This window comes from Globicephala melas, chromosome 5 (assembly GCF_963455315.2).
Source record: "Globicephala melas chromosome 5, mGloMel1.2, whole genome shotgun sequence".
Taxonomy (NCBI): domain Eukaryota; kingdom Metazoa; phylum Chordata; class Mammalia; order Artiodactyla; family Delphinidae; genus Globicephala; species Globicephala melas.
This window is the reverse complement of record NC_083318.1, coordinates 29,863,521-29,888,760: the sequence shown is the minus strand read 5'-3', so window position 1 is coordinate 29,888,760 and position 25,240 is coordinate 29,863,521. Positions and strand designations below refer to the sequence as shown.

The 25,240-nt window shown below is 39.5% G+C and overlaps 1 protein-coding gene and 1 pseudogene across 4 annotated transcripts in view; one reads left to right on the top strand and one right to left on the bottom strand.

Annotated features, from left to right (window-relative positions):
• EGF (epidermal growth factor) overlaps positions 1-25,240 on the top strand; it is a 93,018-nt gene that overhangs the window by 39,236 nt on the left and 28,542 nt on the right. For 2 of the 4 annotated variants that reach the window (XM_030864326.2, XM_030864325.2), the window contains exons 6-15: positions 1,772-1,897; positions 2,948-3,070; positions 7,973-8,095; positions 9,601-9,726; positions 10,827-10,963; positions 13,992-14,140; positions 18,846-18,950; positions 20,194-20,417; positions 23,887-24,054; positions 24,749-24,898. In XM_030864326.2, the coding sequence (XP_030720186.2) occupies positions 1,772-1,897; positions 2,948-3,070; positions 7,973-8,095; positions 9,601-9,726; positions 10,827-10,963; positions 13,992-14,140; positions 18,846-18,950; positions 20,194-20,417; positions 23,887-24,054; positions 24,749-24,898 (1,431 nt within the window). The remainder of the gene's footprint in view (positions 1-1,771; positions 1,898-2,947; positions 3,071-7,972; positions 8,096-9,600; positions 9,727-10,826; positions 10,964-13,991; positions 14,141-18,845; positions 18,951-20,193; positions 20,418-23,886; positions 24,055-24,748; positions 24,899-25,240) is intronic. The other 2 variants (XM_030864327.2, XM_030864328.2) reach the window with 1 other exon arrangement.
• Positions 3,910-4,798, bottom strand: LOC115857344 (large ribosomal subunit protein eL30-like; annotated as a pseudogene).

Genomic DNA, 25,240 nt, shown 5'->3' with positions numbered 1-25,240 from the left:
AGCAGCTAGGCCAGTGCACCACAACTACTGAGCCTGCGCCCTAGAGCCCACGAGCCACAACTACTGAAGCTGTGCCCCTAGAACCCGTGCTCCGCAACGGGAGGGGCCGCCGCAGTGAGGGGCCCGCGCGCCGCGGGGAAGAGTAACCCCTGCCCACCGCAACTAGAGAGAGCCCGCGCACAGCAACGAAGATCCAACGCAGCCAAAAATAAATAACTTAAAAAAAATTTTTTTTAATTATAAAAAAAACTATTCAGTGTAAATCTTAACTGACTTAGTTGATAATATTCCAACAGTATTAAATAATTGCGCATGTAATTCTATCAAGAGATCTGAATAAACAAGTTTAAAATAACTGAAGAAATAACACAGATTAGCTAAAAGGAGGCATACATAACTGAGGTGAAAGTGGGATATTCCATTAGTACTTTAGGTCAGTCTCTCTCAAAGTGTGGTGTAAAGACTCCAGTGTCAGAATCATTCCAGAATCCAGTAAAAGTGAGCCTTTCCCTTGATGTATCAAATCAGAATCTCTAGAGGGTGACGTGCCCTCCAGGTGGTCTCAAGGTACATTAGAAACATTTTCAAGGGAGCAAGAATACGTTTCTAATGTGTGATGCTTTGTCGGTCAAGAAAAGTGTTTAGTAACTTGAAGTAGAAGGAAAGGGGTAGAGTCAGAGTGAGGGGCACCTTTCTAAGTAGACAGAGATCAGAGAAACAGACCTGCATGGGGGACGGTCTCAGCCTCGTGCACTACTGTGCTCAGGCTCTCGCTGGCTTGTTTCTTGTGTCTTTCACGGCAAGGCTGTGTTTTTAGTGGGCTCCTCCCCTTACTCACAGGCTCTCAGTGATCTCAGCTATGCCAGGTCTCCTGGTGCCTGACCCCGGTCCTCTTCCCCTGCCGTCACCTATTGCCAGAGCTCTGGCCTCCATAACTACATGCACCTTGAGAGCTGCCCTCAAATTCAAGCTTACCTCTGTATTTCCAGAGCATTTCACAAAGTCATTATTAAAATTGGCAAAGCTGAGAAGGAACAAAATTCGAACAGGGATATATGTGTTACTAGTTTAGCCCTTGACTCTGGCTTTGAAAAGCAAAGGTACCAAGTTGGCCATCTGTTGTTCAATGTATTATTTGGCTAATTTCATCCAAACACCTACCTTACTGAGCAGATTTTACTATTTGCCCTGGGCTATTTTGTCACACATGGAATGCCGGCAGCAATAAACTCAGAAACTTGTGGATAAGACATATGGCAGTGGTATATACTGTCTGAAAGAAGTTGTTCTTTACATAATGATCCTAAAAACATAAATATATAGATCTGACCTATAAATATTATACTTAAGAAGAGATGTTCTTCATTTTGCAGCCTTTTTTTGCTTCTTAAACAGATATTTCATTTTCAGCATTTCTGTTTATTGCCTTATTTATTTTTTAAATAAATAAATACTTTTGATAAAAGCAGGTCAAAAAGAAAAAGCTATTAAGTTGTGCTTAGTGTTCGTAACCCAAGGAACGACATCTCCAGGTAATTAGGACGTCCTATCCCGAGAGCTACTGTAGGAGAGATACAACTAGAGAAATAAATGGGCTTCGGAATGCCGAGTGATTTGGGCTAATGTTCGACCCTAGAGCAGTGCCACCTCTGTGAGGCAACACCCCTGCTGATGTCACGGGAAGATTAGAGTTCTTAGGAGCCGTGAGGGGATCGTGCACTGCCCCTGTCAAAACACACGTCCACTCCAAATTAACCGCCTTCTCTTTTAGATCAGAAACTCTGCAAACTGAGGAAAGGTAACTGCAGAAGCAGCACGTGTGGGCAAGAGCCTAAGTCCCATGTGTGCATGTGTGCAGAGGGATACGCTTTAAGCCAAGATGGAAAGAACTGTGAAGGTAATGTGTGGTGAGCGAACACAGCCCACCTGGGCCAGTGGCTGGTCTTCCGTGGGCAATCCAGAACCTCCATGTGGAACCAATTTCAAGTTGCCTCCTTTTTTCCCCCAGAAAAGCAATTTTATTTTTTCCCCAATTTTAAGCCCCTGTAACAATTTCAGGTCTCCTTTATATCTTGTGTTCCCAGATCAGATACTTTCAGAGGCTATTCAGGGATGGATATAAGGCAGGGATTCTCTGAGTGGACTCTATGGAGTTCTGTGGGTTTGACGGTGTGCAAAATGTCAGTATTGTCAGATTTTTTAGGGGAGTAGTTCCGTAGCTCTCATAAGATCCTCAAAGGGTATGTGACTCCCGCATCTCATCCCATAACTGTTTGGTAGGAATCTTGAGAAACTGCACCCTGGCTGGTTATCTTGGGCTCGTCCTATTGTGAGACTCCAGGCCCGATGTACTTAACCCAAGGAGAAATGCCATGTCCTTTCTCCTGGGACGTCCAGTGAGTTACCGATGAAAAGAATCCAATGAATACATTGAGTGGAATAAGTTGGGGTGAGACTTCAGGTAAACCTGGCATCTGCCTGTTAACTGCAGTCCCCTGCTTACATGGGACCAGTGGGCGAGAGCCATAGCATAGAACAGTGATCTGGAAGCTAGGGAATGCTCCCATATTCAGGTGAGGGCCTCCTGTCAGCCTTGAGAAAGTGAAGAGCAAAGCAGGGGGATGTCCTGCCCTTGTCAAGAACTTTCTAGGGTCCTTGCCTTAAATGGCTATACCTTTTCAGGGGAAATAGTACTACTTTATCCCAGGAGTAATTTTAATATGAAAATCTGTATTTGAAAGTATAAACTGTGACAGTTTAAGCCATGGCTTTCATGATAATTGAACTCATTTCTTTCACTCTTTGTTAGAGTAGCAAAAACAGTCTTGCCGTGGTCAGTTACAGCAGATCGAGGTGTGAGATACCGTACTTTTTGCTGACTTATTAGTGATACTACAATTTATTTTCAAAAAACCCATCTGACTGTTTTACTGTTGTTATGGTGTAGATGTCAACGAGTGTGCCTTTTGGAATCATGGCTGTACTCTTGGGTGTGAAAACATCCCTGGATCCTATTATTGCACATGCCCTGTAGGATTTGTTCTGCTTCCTGATGGGAAACGGTGTCACCGTAAGTCACAACAAGTATTTATTGCATTATTTCCTCCATTTTCACTGATGTTTCTAAGGTGGCTGTGATCTGGGTTGGTGGTCCTCGATCAACAGCATGCATCAGGAGTACCTTGGAGTTTTATTTTGGTTTGTTTTTTAAAATGCGAATGACCAGACTCTATCCCAGACCTGTTAGATCAAAACCTCCAACAAGCATGTATTTATATACTTTACTGTTTATTTATCCATATTTCATTATATCTCATTATATATCTCTGAAAGGTAAGCATGTAAAAAACATAATCATGATACACTATTACATCTAAAAAACTAGCTCGAATTCCCTAATATCTAATACCCAGTCAGTTTTCAGGTATAACCACGATACCATTATCACAACTAAAAAAATTAACAATAATTCCCTAATAACATCAAATATCTAGTCAGTTGATTTGTTTGACTAGGTATCCGAACAAGCTCCGTGTGTTATGCTGATATTAGCTGATACCTCTCTCTCTTATCCTGCAGATTCCCTCTCCTCTTTTTTTCCCCTTGCAAGTAGTTGCTGAAGAAACTGTTTGTTTCCTGCAGAGTTTCTCACACTCTGGATTTTACTGAACACACTTCTAAGATGTCCCTGTCCTTCTCAAACTTGTAGTTAGATCTGCAGGCTTGATCAGATTAGGCTTTGAAATTTTGACAATAATACTTCATTGGTATGCTTATACTTCCATCAGGAGACACATAACATCTGGTTGTTTCTCCCTCTGTCATCCGTTCTAAAGTTCCCCAAAGGTCTTCTTCTTTTTTAAAAAAACAAATTCTGGACAGTTTTACTGAAGAAAAAATATGCACGATTTACTTTTCACCAGTCCATTCTGGCATTCTTCTAATGCTGTCAGAATCACCTGGGTCAACATTAGCCAGTGTGCATGTTACCGACCCTTTCCAGTCAGTCCTCACAAGGGTCCTCCTGCCCGGCATCGCTAGTGCCAATAGGACGAGACCGAGTTTGGTTCAGAAGCAAAGGAAAGCTTTATTACTGGACCAGAGATTGGAGAGAGATGAGCTCACCTCCATAGTACCCGCTCCCCTGACAGGCCGTGGGCAGGGCTGCTTTATAGGGTTCTCCACAGCTGGGAGGGGGCGGAGTTCCCATTGGGCACACACAAGCGCGCTGCTCAGGCTCCAGATCGCAGTGCTGGGTGCAGGGTCTCTGCACACGGCTGTCGCTGCCCTGTTGAATCGAGGTGTCGAGCACAGTGCTTCTGCATACAGCCCACTGAGCTGCAGTAACAGGTGCGGCAGTTCTGCGCTGGGAACTCTGATCCCATGTGTTAGACGCAAGGCCTCTGCACACGGCCCCCTACATGCAACTGAAACGAGACTAAGCCCAAAGAAGAGGTTAGACCTTATCACCTAGATTCCATCTTATTTTTCCCGAGGACCCTAGTGGGCTTTGCCAGTGACATACATACTCTAGTATTTTCCACATGCTGTGCCCAATTCAATATTATTGCCACTGTAGTGGTGGCCACCAGTTTGGGCCAACAGGGTGTAGTACTCTATTTCAGATTTCCACAAGGCTGGGCATTTGTTGGTGAGGATGACCAGTTTCTCTTTGCCTTGTCTGAACATTTCCAGAATCTGCTTGTACCTGCAGCACTTACTTTCCACTTTCTATAATGAGTTGCAGCGTAGAGTTCATCAGGCCCAGCAACTTTTTCGTCTTCTTTTCGGCCACCATTTTTCTGCCTTAGGGTAGGACTGCCCCCAACCCAGAGCAGCTGCGAAGACTGCTGGGAGCAAGAAAGAGCCCAGTCATCTTTCAGGGAATGGTTGTAGTGGCCATTAACACTCATTTCCTAGATTCATTATTTCATCAGGGGATTTGAATGATGATATCTAGTTCTAATATTTCTTTTTAATCATGAATTGTAATACCTTTATAAAAAGAATGTTCTCTCATTAACTGTTTGGTGACTTCAAGATACAATTCTTACAGTTAAGACTGTATAAGTGATGAACTGTTTTCTCCTTTTTTACTTATATTTAGGATAATGGGTTGGTTCTTTAACACCTTCCAAAGGTGGCCAATGGGGTTTTTTAATTTTATTTTTTATTGAAGTATAGTTGATTTGTAATATCACATTAGTTTCAAGTATACAGCAAAGTGATTCAGTTATACACATATATATGTATATATCTATATTCTTTTTTTAAAATTCTTTTCCATTGTAGTTTGTTGGGTATTGAGATATTGAATATAACTCTCTGTGCTTGTTGTTTATTTTATATATGGTAGTGTGCATCTGTTAATTCCATATTATGTCAGATAGAAGTGGTGAAAGGTAGGCATCCTTGTCTTGTTCCAGATTTTAATGGGAAGGCTTTCAGCTTTTCACCATTGAGTATTATATTGGCTGTGGGTTTGTCATAAATGGCTTTTATTATATTGAGATATATTCCTTCTGTACCCACTTTGGAAAGAGTTTTTATCATAAATGGATGTTGAATTTTATCAAATGCTTTCTCTGCATCTATCGAGATGATCATGTAGTTTTTGTCCTTCCTTTTGTTGATGTGGTGTATCATATCGATCGATTTGCATATGTTGAACCATCCTTGTGACCCTGGAATGAATCCAACGTGATCATGATGTATGATCCTTTCTATGTGCTTTTGCATCTGGCTTGCTAATATTTTCTTGAGCATTTTGCATCTATATTCATTAAAGATATTGGCCTGTAATGTCTCTGTCTGGTTTTGGCATCAGCGTGATGGTGACTTCAATGACTTTGGGAGATTTGTTTTTTGTAAGTATTATTATGAACCCTTGGATTTTTAACATTTTTTATATGTTTCAACCCATTGCAGTTGTTATTCTTACCGATGAGCAAGTTGTCTCCTCTTTGGCTGCTGGGAGAATCTTCAAATGGGTTCCAGACCCCAGTAGTCTTTGATAGTTTTCTCTTACCTGGTAGGACATATTTTCCAGGCTTGTCTTGTACATTCCATGTTCTAGACCTAGAATCAGCAATCTCTCAAGGCCACTGCTTCCTTTTTATGAGAAATTGTATTTAGAAAACATAACCTGCTTCAAAGTCAGTTATTGTTTTGAGTGTTTTAGGGCATCAGAGTTAGGAAAACACTTTTTAAAAAGAGAAATACATTATGAGTTTATATGAATATTCTCAATTCAAATTTAGGATTACATACTCAGATACCTTCTTATAGGTTTCTTATTGAATCTACCAACATAGCTAAGTAGAAACAAATGTTTAAAATCATGTGGGAATTCCTTGGAGTCTAGTGGTTAGGACTTGGCACTCTTACTGCCAGGGGCCAGGTTTCAATCCCTCGTCAGTGAACTAAGATTCCACAAGCCACGCAGTGCGGCCAAAAAAGAAAAAAAAAATCTCATGTATATTGTCTAGTACTGCTTCACAGATGATGGAGAATATGTTAGTCTGGATGTTATATGTGCTTGTGAAACAAGGCACAGAAAAATGGATGGATGGTAATGAAGTTCTTGGAAATTACCCACTACCTTCGTGACTGTTTATGGAATTTGCCCTTCTTCTAATATCATGTGGTTTATCTGTGAGCAGATATACTCAAGTGCATGATGTTAATATGTTAGAGTCCATTATGTGTCAAGTAGGACACACATAATCTCACTTGATTGTCAAAACTGCTAGAACTTCTATGGTATATATTTTACATTTTAATATTTGATTTACTTGGAACTTATTTTGATGTGTGGTATATGGTAGGGATTTAGCTTTTGCCTCAAAGCATTACTCATTTATTTCTCTACCATTTACTGGATGACACATGCTCAATGATTTAAAATACCTTTATCACATACTGTATTCTTATGTGTACTTGAGTCTTTTCTAAAATGAGCTTTCCAATCTTTCCTATAACTGTATTTCATTTATAAGGTATATTCTGAAAAACTTATAATAATACCTGCTTTATTACTATCAGGGAATATTTTGATGCAAAAAAAATCCACGTAAGTTTACATAAAATAACTTTCAAGTGAAAAAAATGCTTTCACAATAACTGTCTTCCATTGAAATAAATCTTCATTTTTTTAAGGTAATGATGTAAACTGGAGCCTTGTTCTTTGAAAATAATATCTTAATTTAAAAAGTTAAAGAAACTGTAAAACATTGTGCTTGATATAAACCTTGACATTTAGACTGGGGCAATCTGAATTCTATCTATAGCTGTCCAGAATCATAAGCAAATGAGTTATCAGATATCTACAAAGTTCCTGACAAACCAAACCATTGAGAAACTGTTTGGTAGATAAGTAAATTTGTTATTTAAGTGCAAAACTGTTAATTTCATTTGAAATTGTGACAAAATAAATTTTACAAATTGCAAAAAAATAAAATGAACTTTCTGTCTGGTTCTATTGATATTATCCTCTTGGTCTATTCCTGTACTCATTACCCACTGTTTTAATTATTGCATCTTTGTGATCCATTTTATATTTGTTTAGAGCCTCTCATTCTCTTCTTACACCTAACCATAGTTACACAATGTTTTTAGTTTTCTTACACATGTAATTTGTTTTCCAGATGAACTTGAGAATCATTTGCCCAAGTTCCATTTAAAATATTTTGGAATTTTGATGACTAATAACATAAAAAGTATTAATTGTCAGAGAAGAAACTTTGAGGAAACTAGAGTCACTTTCCAAAATTAGAAGTCCTTCTTTAATTTGTTTTAGAATTGAAACTTTTTCTTTATTTTTATATCTCTATTACCACAGCAATTCATAAATGTTCAATCTTTATTTAATTTATTCTTTTCAGGATATCATTTTTTTTGTTAGCAACTGAATTTACCAAATTTCCACAAATCTGATTTAACACTAATCTTGACCTTATTTTTCATTAATTAGAATTAATTTCCTGCCCAAGCAATGTGTCTGAATGCAGTCATGATTGTGTTCTGACATCAGACGGTCCCATATGTTTCTGTCCTGAAGGCTCAGTGCTTGAGACAGATGGGAAAACCTGTAGTGGTAAGTTTATCTGCCTATCGTTTGTTTGAGTACCAAAATGTTCATTGCAGCTCTATTTACAATAGCCCGGAGATGGAAACAACCTAAGTGCCCATCATCGGATGAATGGATAAAGAAGATGTGGCACATATATACAATGGAATATTACTCAGCCATAAAAGGAAACGAAATTGAGCTACTTGTAATGAGGTGGATAGACCTAGAGTCTGTCATACAGAGTGAAGTAAGTCAGAAAGAGAAAGACAAATACCGTATACTAACACATATGTATGGAATTTAAGAAAAAAAAATGTCATGAAGAACCTAGGGGTAAGACAGGAATAAAGACACAGACCTACTAGAGAACGGACTTGAGGATATGAGGAGGGGGATGGGTGAGCTGTGACAAAGCGAGAGAGAGGCATGGACACATATACACTACCAAACGTAAGGTAGATAGCTAGTGGGAAGCAGCCGCATAGCACAGGGAGATCAGCTCGGTGCTTTGTGACCGCCTGGAGGGGTGGGATAGGGAGGGTGGGAGGGAGGGAGACGCAAGAGGGAAGAGATATGGGAACATATGTATATGTATAACTGATTCACTTTGTTATAAAGCAGAAACTAACACACCATTGTAAAGCAATTATACCCCAATAAAGATGTTAAAAAAAAGAAAACATTCATTTTCTAACTGACACCTAAAAATCCATCTACTGACAAAGGAGAATAGATTTTCCAACATTACACATTGAAAGATATTTACATAATGGATTAACATATAGATTTAAATAAGATTTTTGTGTTTTGTTTTTAGATAGCATAGTGTAGTGGTTATGAGCAAGAGCTTTGAAGCTAGACAGCCCTGAGATAGCATTACCAGTTACTAGCAGTGTAGTTTTGGACTAGTTACTTGCCCTCTTTTGGTCTCAGTTTCCTCATCTGCAGAGGTTAATGATACCTGCCTCCTGGATTTGTGACCAGCATTAAACAAGGTGGTGGATGTGGAGCGCTTAGCCTGTTCCTTGCACCTATGAATACCTCCCTACTTTTATCTTCATAGAGACTTAAGCATATAGAGTGAAGGCTATAACTCAAAATTAGCAAAGAGTTATGTGTGACATTTTTTTAAATAAAAAGAGCAAAAGAAGTCAAGAGAGCAAAAATGTGAGAGAGAAAAAAATATGTTAATCACTAGGAAGAATTAGACCAGCTGCCAAACTCAGCAAAATGCACTTTTTATTCCAGCCAGCTGCCAGTGTGCTTGTTCACAAATTCAGTGATAGAACAAGAAGACAAGGGTCATTGGGATGTGAAGGATTAACACTGAAGCTGTCAGGTTATAGGGAAGTAGAGTATGGTGACATTTTCCTCCCAATCTCTGAAAAATAAGCTTGATTGTGACAGTATGAATGATTGTGGAAATGGTTTTAAAAAGCAATGTATATTTGGTTCACCTTAATATTTTGATGAAAACATGATATTTTTTTAATACCATAGCATCATTACCAAGGAATTGTTTTTTGTAGGTTGTTCATCTCCCGATAATGGTGGATGTAGCCAGCTCTGCATCCCTCTTAGCCCAGTATCCTGGGAATGTGGCTGCATTCCGGGCTATGACCTACAACTGGACAAAAAGAGCTGTACAGCCTCAGGTTAGTGCTGTGAACATTTGAAAGTGTGTCTCTGCAAAAAAGATTATGTGAAAAACGACATTTTATTTAGAAAGTGTTAAATTGCTCTTGGCTTCTGCATAGAAAGTCTGATTTTTTAATTTTTGGAAATGGAAAACAAATCACATTATAAATATAAATAACAAATTAATATTATATAAATAATAATTCTGTGTTTGAGGAACATTTTGAAGTTAATTAGCGTTAAGCAAAGATTTACTATAACATCAGGTATGGCATTCCAGTATATGTGAAAGTCATAACCAGAATAGTCTTAAAACACTTTATAGTTAAGGGGCATTTAATAAATATTTGTTGATTGATTTGATTTTTATCTCTGGTGAATGTAATAATCATAATACTTTGACAAGTTCTGTCCTTTTCATGACAAAATTTAATATAAAGTTGTATGCTTCAACTATTTTTTCATCTTCTGATATTACATCTCATGTCCTTCAACAGCCTTGGAAATCCTAGATTTATGCCAAATTGATTTAATCTCTCCTGAGGTTCATTATGCCTGTAATCTGGGTTAACATAATGATGAGCCTACAGAGCTTGCTTGCCTTAGACCCCAGTACTCTTAACTTCTCAGGGCCTTAGTTAATATAGCATAATCTGAGCTCTGAAAATTATCAGGGGTCTAGTTATTAACTCACATAATCATACGTCCATTTAAAAACTGTCCAGACCAGAGAAGGGTATTTTTTGGACATGAATTAATACAGTCTGCTAATATTAATGTTTCAATATGTGTGAATCAAGGAGATTACACAGCATAAGACTTACATCATTTAGTTAAGATGTTTGTTACTTAATACTGTCTCTTTCTATAAGTAATTTGCATTTTAAAAGCAGGCACCTAGACAGGGAGGAAACCAGCGATGAAATTCTGGCCGTATATCACCTCATGGAAAAGGAAGTCTTCTTGCCTCTCTTAACCTACACCGTACTGGTGGGAAATTAAGAAACAAGTACTGCAGAAATTAAGGAAGAGGGTACAATGAACGGGAAGGGTCAGAAGTGCCTTTTGGGTTCCAAGGCATATTTTAAATGCAACCATATTTAAATTTGGTTATTAGGACCACCACCGTTTTTGCTGTTTGCCAATTCTCAAGATATTCGACACATGCATTTTGACGGAACAGATTATGGAACCCTGCTCAGCCAGCAGATAGGAATGGTTTTTGCCCTAGATCATGACCCTGTGGAAAATAAGGTACGGTTTTGCTGCCTGAAGAGATGTGGCTGTGCTTTAAGGACAGAGTAGAGGATTTTATCCTAACAGATGACCTGGGTTACTTGAAAATCCTCTGCTAAGCTCAGAACAATTAGGCAAAGAAAAATTTAAATGTAGATATTAAAACATCACTTGAGAAAGTTTTAAGGATGTTTCTGTTATCATAACCCTACCCTGTTCCTTGCTGTGATTCAGCCATTTTATTGGGGATGATTTGAACAGAATCTGAAGTTTAGTTTCCTCTTTGGAAATGAGAATAGGAAGCTAGCACAGTGCCATACACACAGGAAGAGCACCATAAATAGGTTTTTATTTATTTGTGTTTTGGGAGAAATAGGAGGTTGAGGTGCAGCATAGGAAGTATGGATTACTAATTTGCATTTAATACATGTCCTTAAGGGAGGAAATTCAGTGACCTCCTAACCATGAAAACCAAGAAACATAAGTTTTACAGCTCATGTGTGAATGGCAGTCTAACACAACATTATTTACATAATAATTTTACATGAAGTTTTTTTGGTATAAATATTAGGATTTCTAAATTATCAACCCAATCAGCTGACCATTTGGTCTTTAATTTCTTGTTATCTTTATGCTAGGTTAGAATGTGCTTGAAATGATATGTTACAGTAACTTCTGGAGATGAATCAGCCAATAATTATGAAGTTACATAGTTATTAATCTCCCTCCATAATGACTTAGTTGTTACTAGATGGTGCATTAATTCCTAGAATTTTAAAACTTGTGCTTTTGTTTCTTCCTGATTTGAAGCATTCTGGTAAATGGCCAAAAGAGATAGAGTGAAGCAAATTGATTCTGTGTTTAATTGGTCTGGATTGATAGGCGAATATAACTACTTTTGCAAATAGAAGTTTTGTAATTAAATGCTAGCAAACAATTCTTTTTTTTTTTCTGTGAACTGAATCTATTTGACTCCATAGAAGAATTCTATTAACAGGAAAAAATTAATAGAATCAGTTCAAGATTCATTTATTACCAAATTAGTTTTTTCCCACACAGTCAGTATTTTTTACAACTAGGTGAATAAGGAAACCTAAAATGAACTTTAAGTCATGTGGCTTATTCATGGTTTTTCATTTCTCTGGTCAATGTTCTCATTTTCTTGCTTCCCAAACTGTGGTCCTTAGACCAGTGACATCAACATGGCCTGGAGCGTGTTAGAACTGCAGATTCTCAGGCTCCACTGCGACCACTGAATCAGAATCTGCATTTTAACGAGATTCCCAGGTGCTTCAGGTACACATGTGAATTTGAGAAGCAGTGCACCAGCAGAGTATTTTTTAATATAAGAAGTGCCCATTTTTGTATTATGGAATAGAACCTTTTCTAGAGAGATGATAATCCTTTATTTAATTACCATTTTATGAATATTCTCATTATTGATGATAGGTTTATGTACATATATGTACTCACAGTTAATATTCCACATATGCTGTCATTAAATTGTCAGCTAACTCATAGCAATTTTTTATTCTTGTACCTGTTCGATAGTCTGCATACTAGACTGAAAAAGAACTTTGCATCTTCAAGGTATGTTCTGTTGGACAAAATCTATTAATTAAAATGAAATTATCTGCAGTTAGAGATGAAAGGAACTTTAGCAAATACCTAGTCTGACTTTGTCATTTTTATAGCTGAGAAAATTGAGATTAAATGACTTAACCATGTACACTGTTATTGAGAATGTAAATTGGTGCAACCACTGTGGAAAACAGTATGGAGGGTTCTCAATAAACTAAAAATAAACCCAGCAATATAACCCAGCAGTTCCACTCCTGGGTATATATCAGAAAAAAACAAAAACACTAATTCAAAAAGATACATGCACCCCATGTTCATAGCAGAATTATCTACAGTCTCCAAGATATGGAAGCAACCTAAGTATCCATCAGCAGATGAATGGATAAAGAAGATGTGGTACCTACACACACACACACACACACACACACACACACACACACACACACATATACACACAATGGAATACTACTCAGCCATAAAAAAGAGTGAAATTTTGCCACTTGAAGCAACATGGATAGACTTGGAGGGTATTATACTCAGTGAAATAAGCCAGACAGAAGAAGACAAATACTGTATGTTATCACTTATATGTGTAATCCAAAAAATACAACAAACTAGTGAATATAAAAAGAAAGAAGCAGACTCACAGATATAGAGAACAAACTAGTAATTACCAGTAGGGAGAAGGAAGTGGGGAGGGGCAATATAGGTGGAGGGGATTAAGAGGTACAAAGTATTATGTACAAAATAAGCTACAAGGATATATTGTACAACACAGGGAATATAGCCAGTATTTTATAATAACTATAAATGGAACATAAGCTTTAAAAATTGTGAATCATTATATTATATACCTTATATACCTTAACTTATATAATATTGTACATCAACTACACTTCAATTTTAAAATAAATAAATAAATAAAAATGATTTAACCAAGGCAATCAAACAAATAAGTGTCAAAACTGGGAGGGGCAGCTGTGTCTCCTGACTTGCAGCGAAGTGGAATCCTGTGGATCAAGCAGTAGAAGTTAAAGCTCAGCTTGCAGCCCCCATTAAACTGCTCATCTTTGTTCCCTTTCAGGCTGTAGAAGCCGTTAGAGTTCAAGTATGATGGCTTTGTTATTGACCAATGATCAAAGATAAGCAAATTACCCATAGCAATAGAAATATGTGCCAGGCACAAGGCTAAGAACTTATATATATAAAACTAATGCGCTTCATAGTATCATCCCCATTTTACCAAAGAGGAAACTGAGCCTCTGAGACACTGATAAACTTGCTTAAGTTTACACATATCTGGGAAGCAACCGAGGTGGAGTTCAGTTCCAGGTGTGTCTATCTCCAAAGCCCAGCTCTTAACTATTGTACTGTATAATATAAAGATTTACTAACCTCATTTGTATATATTCCACATTAAGTTTTTAAACAAATCAAACTGAAATGCCTGTGTTCTCTTTTGTAGATATACTTTGCCCATACAGCCCTAAAGTGGATAGAGAGAGCAAATATGGATGGTTCCCAGCGAGAAAGGCTTATTGAGGAAGAAGTAGGTGTGCCAGAAGGTCTTGCTGTAGACTGGATTGGCCGTAAATTCTATTGGACAGACAGACGGTAGGTTTCCTCTTTCAGTTTTAAGCCACATGGGAGAGGGGTGATTGGATAGGTAATACAGCTGGCTTCATCCTCCACTTTGAACACAGGAAAATATTGCTGGGCACCTGACTGGGATCGGAGGAAAGATGCCCCCAGTGCTGTCCACAGTCCCTCAACCCCCTCCGCACCACCAAACAGGACATTCCTCCTTTTAATCAAGACTGTATCTTTCATCAAGGTCTGTAGGCATGGGCAAGTTTTGAGGACCAAGGAAACAGCATGTATTTTTGCATTTCAGGCTTTTGCATTTCATGTATCTTGTGTTTCAGGGAAACACAAAAACCTGTCTGGATATAATCAACAAGCATTCTCTGAGCATCTGCTGTGGATCAGGCTCTCTCCTAGGTAGCATGGGAGATACACAGGAGCCTGAGAAGCACTCCATGTTTCCAGTCACCTTACGGTTTAGCCAGGGAGATAAGACATATGTACACAGGGAAAACTAATACAAATGCTTGGTGTAAATCTCGGTACAAGAAATATCATAAGGTCATGCATAAATAATTGCCAAATGAAGGATGGAAACTCCCAGAGGGGGCTCTGGAAGGGGCTTCAGGGATCAACTTCCCTTCATTTTACAGGTGGGGAAACGAAGGCTCAGAAAGGCTAAGTGATTTATTCAAGGTTGCACAACATTTAAATGACAAGTCTTTCTAGAACCCATATGTTGGCTCTCAGGGTGGGAGAGATGGCCTGTTTCCCTCTGATGGGCAACAACAGGACCAGAGAGAAGTTGTGGTGTGTCTGTCCTCTGGGCACACTGCTCTTGGGGCTGCAGGAAGCACCGCTGCACTTGGTGTGTATGTGTGTGTGTGTGTGTGTGTGTGTGTGTGCGTGCGTGTGTGGCCTTGTCAGCCCCAGGAACGGGGTAGGAGAAGGGGGAAGAAGGAAGCGGCTGCATCCCTTGTGTGTGCTGATGAGAGCCCACTTCCTGCTTCTGAGCAAGAAGGAGCCAGCCACGGAGTACGTCACAGAAGAAGGTTAGAGATTCCGTGCTCTGGGATACTCTCTCAGAGTAACTTAGAGCTATGGCGTGACCTGGTGGCCAACCCAAACCTCTGACAGCTCTGCAACCTTGTAAAACTAAAAGAAGAGAGAATTAATTAGGGTTTCACCTCTGAAATCAGTGGTCCCAACATAGAGGAAGAAGTCCCAGGGAGTGGATTTATATGCTTGAGGGTAGGCTTTCTACGTCCCAGAAAATCTCTTCTGGTCTGGATAACCCGTGGGAAACAAACAGGCTTTTAAACATGAGCCAGATGCTTGATGTGGTGCCCAGTTATCAATAATATGGCATTTCTAGAACCAGAGTGAGTATATTTTAAATGATTCAATCATTTGTTCATTCATTTAACCATACCTTCATTCCATTCCTTTATCCTTTGGGGTTTTTTTTTTTTTTTTTTTTTTGTGGTACACGGGCCTCTCACTGTTGTGGCCTCTCCTGTTGCGGAGCACAGGCTCCAGACGCGCAGGCTCAGCGGCCATGGCTCACGGGCCCAGCCGCTCCGCGGCATGTGGGATCTTCCCGGACCAGGGCACGAACCCGTGTCCCCTGCATCAGCAGGCAGACTCTCAACCACTGCGCCACCAGGGAAGCCCATATCCTTTGGGTATTTATTCATTTATTGAATAACTGAAATGCACCAGCTACTGCACTAAGAGCTTTATATCCATATTGACTCCCCAAAAGGTAAGTCTTCTTATCCCCAATTTAAAGATTAAAAAATTGAGAATCAAAGAGGTAAAATAACTTTCCTGAGGTCAAGCAGCCAGCAAGTACTGGATCTGGAATTTGAACTCAAGGATGACCATTTCCGAAGCTTGTGTTTTTCATAATCATAGTACGTACTGCCCTCTACAACCAGGGTCAGTTAAATGTCCTCGACCCAGTGTCACGTAACAAATGAAAGTCAACTTCAGTCATAACAATGCTAAAAATATTAATAATGGCCTTCTCTGCTTTGAACCTACTTAAAAGGACATTTAAAATTTTAGCTGCGCATAATAACAGAGTTTGTACATGGCTGTTTTAGGAAACGTTGATTAGGACAGCAGATGTCTGGCACTTTGGGCCCCTCTAAGCATGCCGGGTCTCCTCATATTTCCCACATTTGCACGGCACCTCTAATTTCACGTGTTTGATTAATAGCACCATAGTACCTAATGCCGAGGCAATGCCTTCAGGAGATAGACAGGCACCACCGTATCCTGAAGGATCAGACCTTAAATTCTCTAGCTCACTGACTTGAGTAATAACGAGCCCTTCTCATGTTCTCGGCAGCTGCTAAGAGAAAACCCTTAATTTGTCTGGAAATGAGAGGTTTCTAGTTTGAAAACCTTAATATTAGCTAGAAATTGGATTTGAATAACTGGGATTCCAAGCTTGTGATATTAGATTATATAGTAACTCTTAACCAAGTCAAAGAACCAGAATGGATGCTTACAGTTTACGTTGGCTTAGGAAAAGACAGATTCAGATTAACATCTAACTGTAGGAAGGAAGCAGATTGATCATTCCACTGGCAGTGCTAGTATTTAGTATTAAGGAATCCTGGTTCGCAAAGTCAAATGCCTAGTAAAAAGAATCAAGAGGGAAACAGTGTATCTGTTTGCTCATCCTTTTGAGGTAACAAAAACTACCATGAGGTAAAAAAATCACTCTTCTGGGGTTCTGGATGGACAACCCTTGCCCTGGAAATAGGGTGGGTTTAGAGGATCCCAGTGGTGGCACTGAGACCAATTAGATAACAAATATGAAGAGAGAGATGCTCCACTAGATTGAGGGTTATGCTTGAACTCACGTGAACCCAAATGTCCGCCCTTGTCTTTGCTGTCTCATGACCAACACCGGAGTTCAAGGTGTGCTTTGTGGCTGAATCAAATAGAAGTATGTTATTGGGTGACCCCCTTGGGGAGCTTTCAGAGTAAATTCCAGCAATCCTGCCCGAGACAGCTCCAGAGTCAGGAGCTTATGTCGGTCTCAACTCTCATCACCTTACTCCTGCTCAGAACAGTAAGAATTTAGAGATGATGTAACAATGAGATCAGAACTGACAGTTTTATTTCCCCTGGTCACAAGCAAGTGGCTTCAGAGTTCCTTCCCTCAAGGGAACAGGCACAGTGACAGTTGTGACTGAGTGAATTTGACACATTGAGTTCAAAAATACCTTCCACTTCATCTGGGAATAAAATTATCTTTTAAAAGTGGCGCTGGCGGCTTCCCTGGTGGCGCAGTGGTTGAGAGTCCGCCTGCCGATGCAGGGGACACGGGTTCGTGCCCCGGTCCGGGAAGATCCCACGTGCCGCGGAGCGGCTGGGCCCGTGAGCCATGGCCACTGAGCCTGCGCGTCCGGAGCCTGTGCTCCGCAACGGGAGAGGCCACAACAGTGAGAGGCCCGCGTACCGCAAAAAAAAAAAAAAAAAGTGGCGCTGGAGTATAAATGATTTCAAATTATCCACTGCCCTGAGTTGCTAGTTTGCAAAGTGTATTGGGCCCAGCCCAGGCCCTGAGCCAATTTTACCTTTATCTCCCTCCTGCATATGGCCCATGAGGAAGAATAGATCAAGCCCCGGCCCCCCGTCTAGAAAGGGCACTTGAACAAGCCACCTGCAGAAGGTCTCCTGAGTGTTTTGTAGCACAGGGTGGAGGGACCGGTCTTGCTCTGTGTTTCTGGGCAGATGGCACGAGGTGGGGAAGGGAGGTTATTTTATTTATTTATTTTTTTGCGGTACGTGGGCCTCTCACTGCTGTGGCCTCTCCCGTTGCGGAGCACAGGCTCCGCACGCGCAGGCTCAGCGGCCGTGGCTCACGGGCCCAGCCGCTCCGCGGCATGTGGGATCTTCCCGGACCGGGGCACGAACCCATGTCCCCTGCAACGGTAGGCGGACTCTCAACCACTGCGCCACCAGGGAAGCCCAGGGAGGTTCTTTTTAATCTCCTCTGTTGTGGTCCTGCCTGCTCAGGGAACCTGCTGGGGCTCATCCAGTGCTTAGGTCAATCCCTGACACAGCCCTTAGGGGCTGAGGAAGTGTCTATTTGATCATCAAGATTTGTTTGACAAATAAATGGAAAAATTAGAAAGCAAGAATTTTCTCCCCTGCCAGATTCCAAAGAGTTATTATTATTTTTTAATGGAACGGGTAGCAAAGAGTATTTCAGTACTCCCATTTGTCTTAGAATCAGATGGAAGAAAATTAAAGCCAGTGTAAGTCTTCTCCTACTGTCCTTGTGTTGGTTGTCTCTGTGGCCCTTCGAGGTCTACTCTCCTTCCTCCCTGTGATCTGTGAACACCAGGCGGAGGCTTTTATTGGTTCCACCAGGAGTTGGGAGGTTGTGAAGAGAAGGGGATGTGGCATTTGTACTTCCTGGCTTTATCCCTGCCAGGCCACTGACACAGAACCCTCTTACCTTACCCTTTCACGGTGTGTTTTAATTGCTTGGGATAAATATTGGGAAACTAATTTAAACACTGTGTTAAAAAAAAAAACAATAGACTTTGCGTAAGTGTTACTCCTGATACGTGTGTGTTCATGTGCACACCTGTGATAGGGGAGTTTAGAATGCCTATTTTGCTTTTCAGTAAGCAACAGGGAAAACAAGTATTTTTGTTTAAAAAGTAAAGTTGATATAACAAGCCCCTTTATATTACATGCATTTTAGGAAATCTCTCATTGAAGGGAGTGATTTAAATGGGAAGTATCGTGAAATAATCATTAAGGAGGACATCTCTCAGCCACGAGGACTTGCTGTTCATCCAATGGCCAAGTAAGTATTTGTGAAAATAAGGCCCTTTCTGTGGAGGTCATAGGACAGTTTATGTTTGATGTGCTAGTGTCCGAAATTTGTCTTAAGACCTCAGGTGGTCAGTGGAATCAGAAACCAAGAAAATCCATGAGATTTGTTCAAATGTTCAGAAATGGTATGGCTAGCATAACTTCCTCGTCCTTTTAATGTCTTTTGATTTGTTTTTCCTATAGAGAACTTTATTGTTTTGATACCCTTTCATTTTAAGCAAATTCAATTTCTTTTTGAAAGGAAGTGGGTTGTAATTCATTCATCAACGATGCATAAGCCCTTTACACTATGTACTTTCTTTAAAAACTATATTGTTTCTTGAGAGAGGATGATATTTGGATTGCATGGCTTATGAATTCTATTTAGAAAAATCATGAGTTCCAGTGATAGGTCATTCCTAGATTTAGGGAAGAGGAAAGAGAAATCGTGAAATATTAGGAGGCTCTCTGTTGTTAATTATGAATTAGTGACAAATGTGGGTTTAAGTTAGAGAATTAAGGAGAATAATTCCTTCCTAGTTAAAAATCAAGGATAAAAGCTCATCCTATTTTATTTATAATGGAAATTTTATGATGGCCTGTGGGAAATAATAAACTGGTAGAAATAGATAATTAATTTGGAGCCAGCCACATGATTCAAACCATGAGAATGTAACCATCTCTAAACAAGCCAGTGAAAAGATACTGAACCATATTGAGTTCAAAAAATGTGCCTCAGCACCTGCTTTACAGAACTGAAAATGGACCAAGTTAACTGAGCACATAGTATAAAACAGGATAATAGATAAATATGCTCTTCCCTTTACGTTGTAATTTTACATATACAGCAAGTTTTACATATGCATATCAGAGGGACAGGCTAGCAAGATTCCATTGCCTTTTGTAGCATGAAACGCTGATTTAAGAATATGCACTCAAACACCTTTGATTAGTAATACACTACAAGTGTTTAAACTAAGAATTCCTTTCTTATCCAATCGTCTGAGCCTTAATTCAGCATTTTCTGTCCACGTTGCTGTACATAGAGAAGGTAATTTTTTGCTTTTGAAAATTATGTGTCCAATATTCAGTGCTCTACTTTCTCTTTCTGTATTCCTTGCTGTACCACTTTAGTTTATCCTAAAGTGACTTACATTGATGTTTTTAATAATGAAAGAATGAAAGAAGTGTTTTTCCTTGCAAGTTTTGTTTGTTGTATGCTTTCTTGATTAAAGGAGATTATTCTGGACTGAGATGGGGATTAATCCACGAATTGAAAGCTCTTCCCTTCAAGGCATTGGCCGACTGGTTATAGCTAGCTCGGATCTGGTCTGGCCCAGTGGAATAACAATTGATTACTTAACTGACAAGTTGTATTGGTGCGATGCCAAGCAGTCTGTGATTGAAATGTCCAATCTGGATGGTTCAAAACGCCAAAGACTTGCCCAGAACGATGTAGGTGAGGCTTTGGAATGGGTGATTTCTTCAACTTGATTGAGTGTTGATGAGTGTTAAATACAAAATGTGTTTACACACACACACATACACTCACTCACCACCCCCCCCACACACACACCCTTAAACATATGGTGAGAAAGGAATACAGACAAACAGACTAACAGATTTCTCCAGAGATTTATGAGCTACAAAGATTAACATTGGAATATTGGATAAAAAATAGTGATGCATAATCATTTCTCTTTGCCAAGATTTCTTAAAATCAGAATGAAAATATTAACCATTTTAAAACTTCTTTAAGAATAAGAACTTATTCAGCTACTACCATTTCTTACGTTTTCTCAAATGTCATTTTCACAAGTGACAGTATCATCTTTAGCCATTCATGTGCAAAGGTTAATACAGTTTTCCCTCCTATTATATTTTCAGATTTTGCGTGGGGTGTCATGTATTTTCATAAAGAGTTTTGAAACACTGTAGCCTATGCTAACTGTTAAAAGAGAAGTACAAACTGTTATGACATTATATAGCAGTAGGAGATTCATTTTGACTCAGGGAATCTGCAAAGACAGTATTTGAACTGGGCCATGTGGTAAGAAGAAGGTGATAAAACACTATCATTTGAGATAAGGCTGCAAAAATTGGTCTTTGTAGGTTAGTACTGCCAGAATATGTTAACTGAAATGAATTCTGAACGTACTAGGGAGCCATTGCATATTCTTAAGCAGGAAATGTATCTGATAATATTGGTATATCAGGATAACCACTTAGGTAACAGTGTAAGTGTTGGATTGGAATGTGGAGAGAAGGAAATGAGTTAGGAGGTTATGATAATTGTTCAGTCAACAGTTAATAAAGGCCTGAGCTAGAAGATTACCATTTAAAAAGTAGAATGGAGGATTAGAATATTACAAAAATCACTGTGAATGAAAAACCAAGAGGATTTGGTAACAGATTGGATGTCGAAATGAAAGCCAGGGTGATGTTAGAGATGCTTTGGGAATTTAGAAACTGGTTGGTTGGGAAGATGAAAAACATGGTCTCTCTTTTTTAGGAAGAAGCTAACAAACTAATAATCCATGTAAGGTATTTATTTTGCCCTTTCTGTTTGGTAATGAACTTCTAGGTTTGTATTATACATTAAATAGATCAAGATAAATATAATTAAAAATTTTACATACTTCCAAGCTTCTTTAAAAATTGACATACTTCACAATAAATTATAAACTTGTGTACGATTGTAGACTTTCATCATCCATGTACCATTATAGGAAGTGGAAATACAGTGGAGAGTAAAACAATTATGGTTCCTGTGAAGTTATGGAGTCAGTAGGGGAGACGTACATTGTTAAAAAATACATCTCCCAAATAAATGTAAAGTTATAGCTTTGATATTTGGAGGTATAAAGGGATTTGGAAATTCCTAACTAGAATGTAAAGACATCATATTCTAAACCAAAAAAAGCATAGGAGATATTTTGTAAATAATTTGTATTGCTATAATCTGTGACTAATGCAACTTACTATTAGATACAAATACAAATAATCTGGTATGTGTACATCTAAATAACCGTTCCCACCATTACAGTGCCATCTACTGGTAGTTCAACTGTGGCTCTCCTGTAAACAAAAAATGAGGAAGATTATATCTAGTGTGGGGTTTGTGTTGAAAAACGATAGCTAATTCTGACACATACTACAACATAGATGAACCCTGAGGACGTTTTGCTAAATGGAATATGCCAGTCACAGAAGACAAATATTGTATGATTCTACTTACTTAGGGTATCTAGAACAGGCACACTTATAGAAACAGAAAGTAGTATAGTATTTGCCAGGGCCTAGGGGGAGGGGGAAACAGGAAGTTGTTTAATGGGTATAGATTTTCAGTTTTGCAAGATGAAAAAATTTCTGGAAATTGGTTGCACAACAATGTGAATGTATTTAACATTACTGAAACTGTGGGTTAAGTCTTAGGCTTAGATGGTAAATTTTGTATTATGCGTTTTTTTATCACAACAAACAAAACAATAACTATATAGGAAATTCCCTTCCTGCTTTTATGGCTTTAATTTGGGACAAAGGCTAGAGACCCAAATGAATCTTAATGGCCCTGGTCAATAATGATGGGTGGAGATTCATTACACCGGGAAAAATCGTTTGAGTTTGCTGCCAGTAGGGGGAGACATTCACCCTAATCCACCAAATCCATTTTTCATTAGCAAAAAGACTGGCCTGGGGAATGTGACTGGATGTGATAAAAGCTTCCAAACCTAGGGGTCCTTAGCTTTGGCCTCTAACCACTTGAGATAGTATATTAAAACATTTCCCAGCTTACTAAATACTGGAATATCTTATCAGAGCAGTTTCAGTGGCATGGAGAGGCGGGTTTAGTTGAGGTAGGATCAGAAGAGGCCACTTAGGGGTTGATTGGAACCATGAAAATGGAAGCAGCAGATAATAAATAACTTCCAAAAAACTTGTCTGAGAAGGGAAGGAAAGAGACAAAAAGAAGTTAGAGGGGTCAAGGGGATGAGGGAATTAAGATAGGAGAGACCTGAACATATTAATCAGCTAAGGGAAAGAAGCTGGTAAGATGAAGAGACTAGAAGAGAATTAATGTAAATGAAAGGAGTAATTGACAGACAAGGTCCTAGAGAAGGCAGGAGCACAGTCAATGGACTAATTTTAGTTAAGAGGAGAGATAGGAAAGGAAATGTATTGGTGGAGATGGGAATTTGAGGAGGCTGTTATTCAATTACCTTAGATTTTTTAAAATGTTGTAAAAATCTCAATTTACAGCAACCTGTAAATTTAGTCTACTACTTATTACCATTGCCATTCAAAAGACAAGGAACCTAAGACAAAGAGGGGTAAAATAACTTACCCAACTTACCCAGTCAAGTTGTTTAGTCTATGAATAGTGATAGAATCACTGAACATGGAAACATTCCTGCCCTGGTCGCCTTCTTTTTTTTTTTTTTTTTTTTGCGGTACACGGGCCTCTCACTGTTGTGGCCTCTCCCATTGCGGAGCACAGGCTCCACAGCCATGGCTCACTGGGCCCAGCCGCTCCGCGGCACGTGGGACCCTCCCGGACCGGGGCACGAACCCATGTCTCCTGCATCGGCAGGTGGACTCTCAACCACTGAGCCACCAGGGAAGCTCTGGTCCTCTTCTTATTGGTGGTATTATGTCAGTCACCCACATTCTCCCACTCTCTGAATGCTCGATGACCATGGGCTTTGCTAGGACTTCATACCACCAGGCTCCCATTCTAAGAAGAGGTTCCCTCATCATGTGGACTCTCCTTGATGTAGGTGGCTCAAGGAAGTGGCTCATACATTGCTTAGCAGCTGTATTAAAGAATTGACTTAGTGTAGGAATTGGGTATATGTTTCAGGCCTTGTCCTTTTAAAAATATTCATGGCAAAGACAAGATGTTTATAATGGATCTCAACTGCTTCCAGGTCACCCATTTGCTGTGGCTGTGTTTGAGGATCATTTGTGGTTCTCTGATTGGGCTATGCCATCGGTAATAAGGGTGAACAAGAGGACTGGCAAAAATAGGGTACGTCTCCGAGGCAGCATGCTGAAGCCCTCATCACTGGTTGTAGTTCATCCATTGGCAAAACCAGGTACACTGGACACAGTCTTTCTTTGACTGGCATCTGCAACTATTTTAATTGTTTGACGGCAGGGAAGGGGGTGTGTGTTGCACTTCTCACTAATTTGGGTAGATGTTAAGATCTCCTGAGATTTGGTAAACTGAGATAGTCTGGTAATAAGTTTGGGCTTTATCCCTCCAACCTCAACTTTTCTTCTCCTGAGTAGCTTTTACTTATTTGCTTCTTTTCAGAGACTTTTGGGTTAAAGGCACTAAGGGCAGGGGCAGGGATGGGTGGGGGGAGCGATTTAGAAACCCGCAGTGGAAGCTTCTGCCTACACTGGGCTTTTCCCCACCTCCTGAGAATGCAAGTGAGTGAGCTTCAGCCAGGAGTAGGTAAGCAGATGGAAAAGGCACTTAGTTTCGCACAATAACTCTTCTTTCTGAATCACCCTTTGTCAGTCTGACTAGATTATAAGTCAGGAAATAGGAGTCCTATCTTCCCAAGTAGCTTCTTGAACAAAGGTACTGGCTAAACTCAATACTCCTAAGGTAATCACATTCTGAGCTTATCTTAGAACCAGTGGCTCTTTATAGGAACTCTTCTGAAATAGCTCTTGATATAAACAGCTCCATTTAGATAGTTTCTTTCTCCCAAAGCTGTACACTGATTTTACACCTTTTCATCTCCAAGCCCATCTGTGAATGTACCTCCTCTCTGCTAGGAGCAGATGCCTGCTTACATCAAAACGGAGGCTGTGAACATATTTGCGAAGAGAGGTTTGGAACTGCTCAGTGTTTGTGTCGTGAAGGTTTCGTGAAAGCTCCAGATGGAAGAATGTGTCTGGCTCTAAATGGCCATCAGATATTGGCAGGTAATATGATAAACTATGTGGCCAAATTGTCTTACTTTAGCTCAGGAATATTGTCCTACATTGATTTTTATGCTTGTGCTAATTTTTAATATTTTGTATTCTTAAAAGCTCCCTTGCTTTTAGCGATGCCAAGCTGTCTTCCACCCCACCCCACCAATGAGTTTGGCCTCCTCATTACAAACTAAATTCAATTGACTTCTTCTAGCTGTAAAATTAATGAACAAAAGATCATATTCCAAGTCTTAAGTTCCAGTGCTCCAGGCCCCCATTTTTGGTGGAGTAGCCCATCCTTGGAAATAAATGCCAGTATTTTACCAATTCAGGGAAGGTTCAAAGATATTT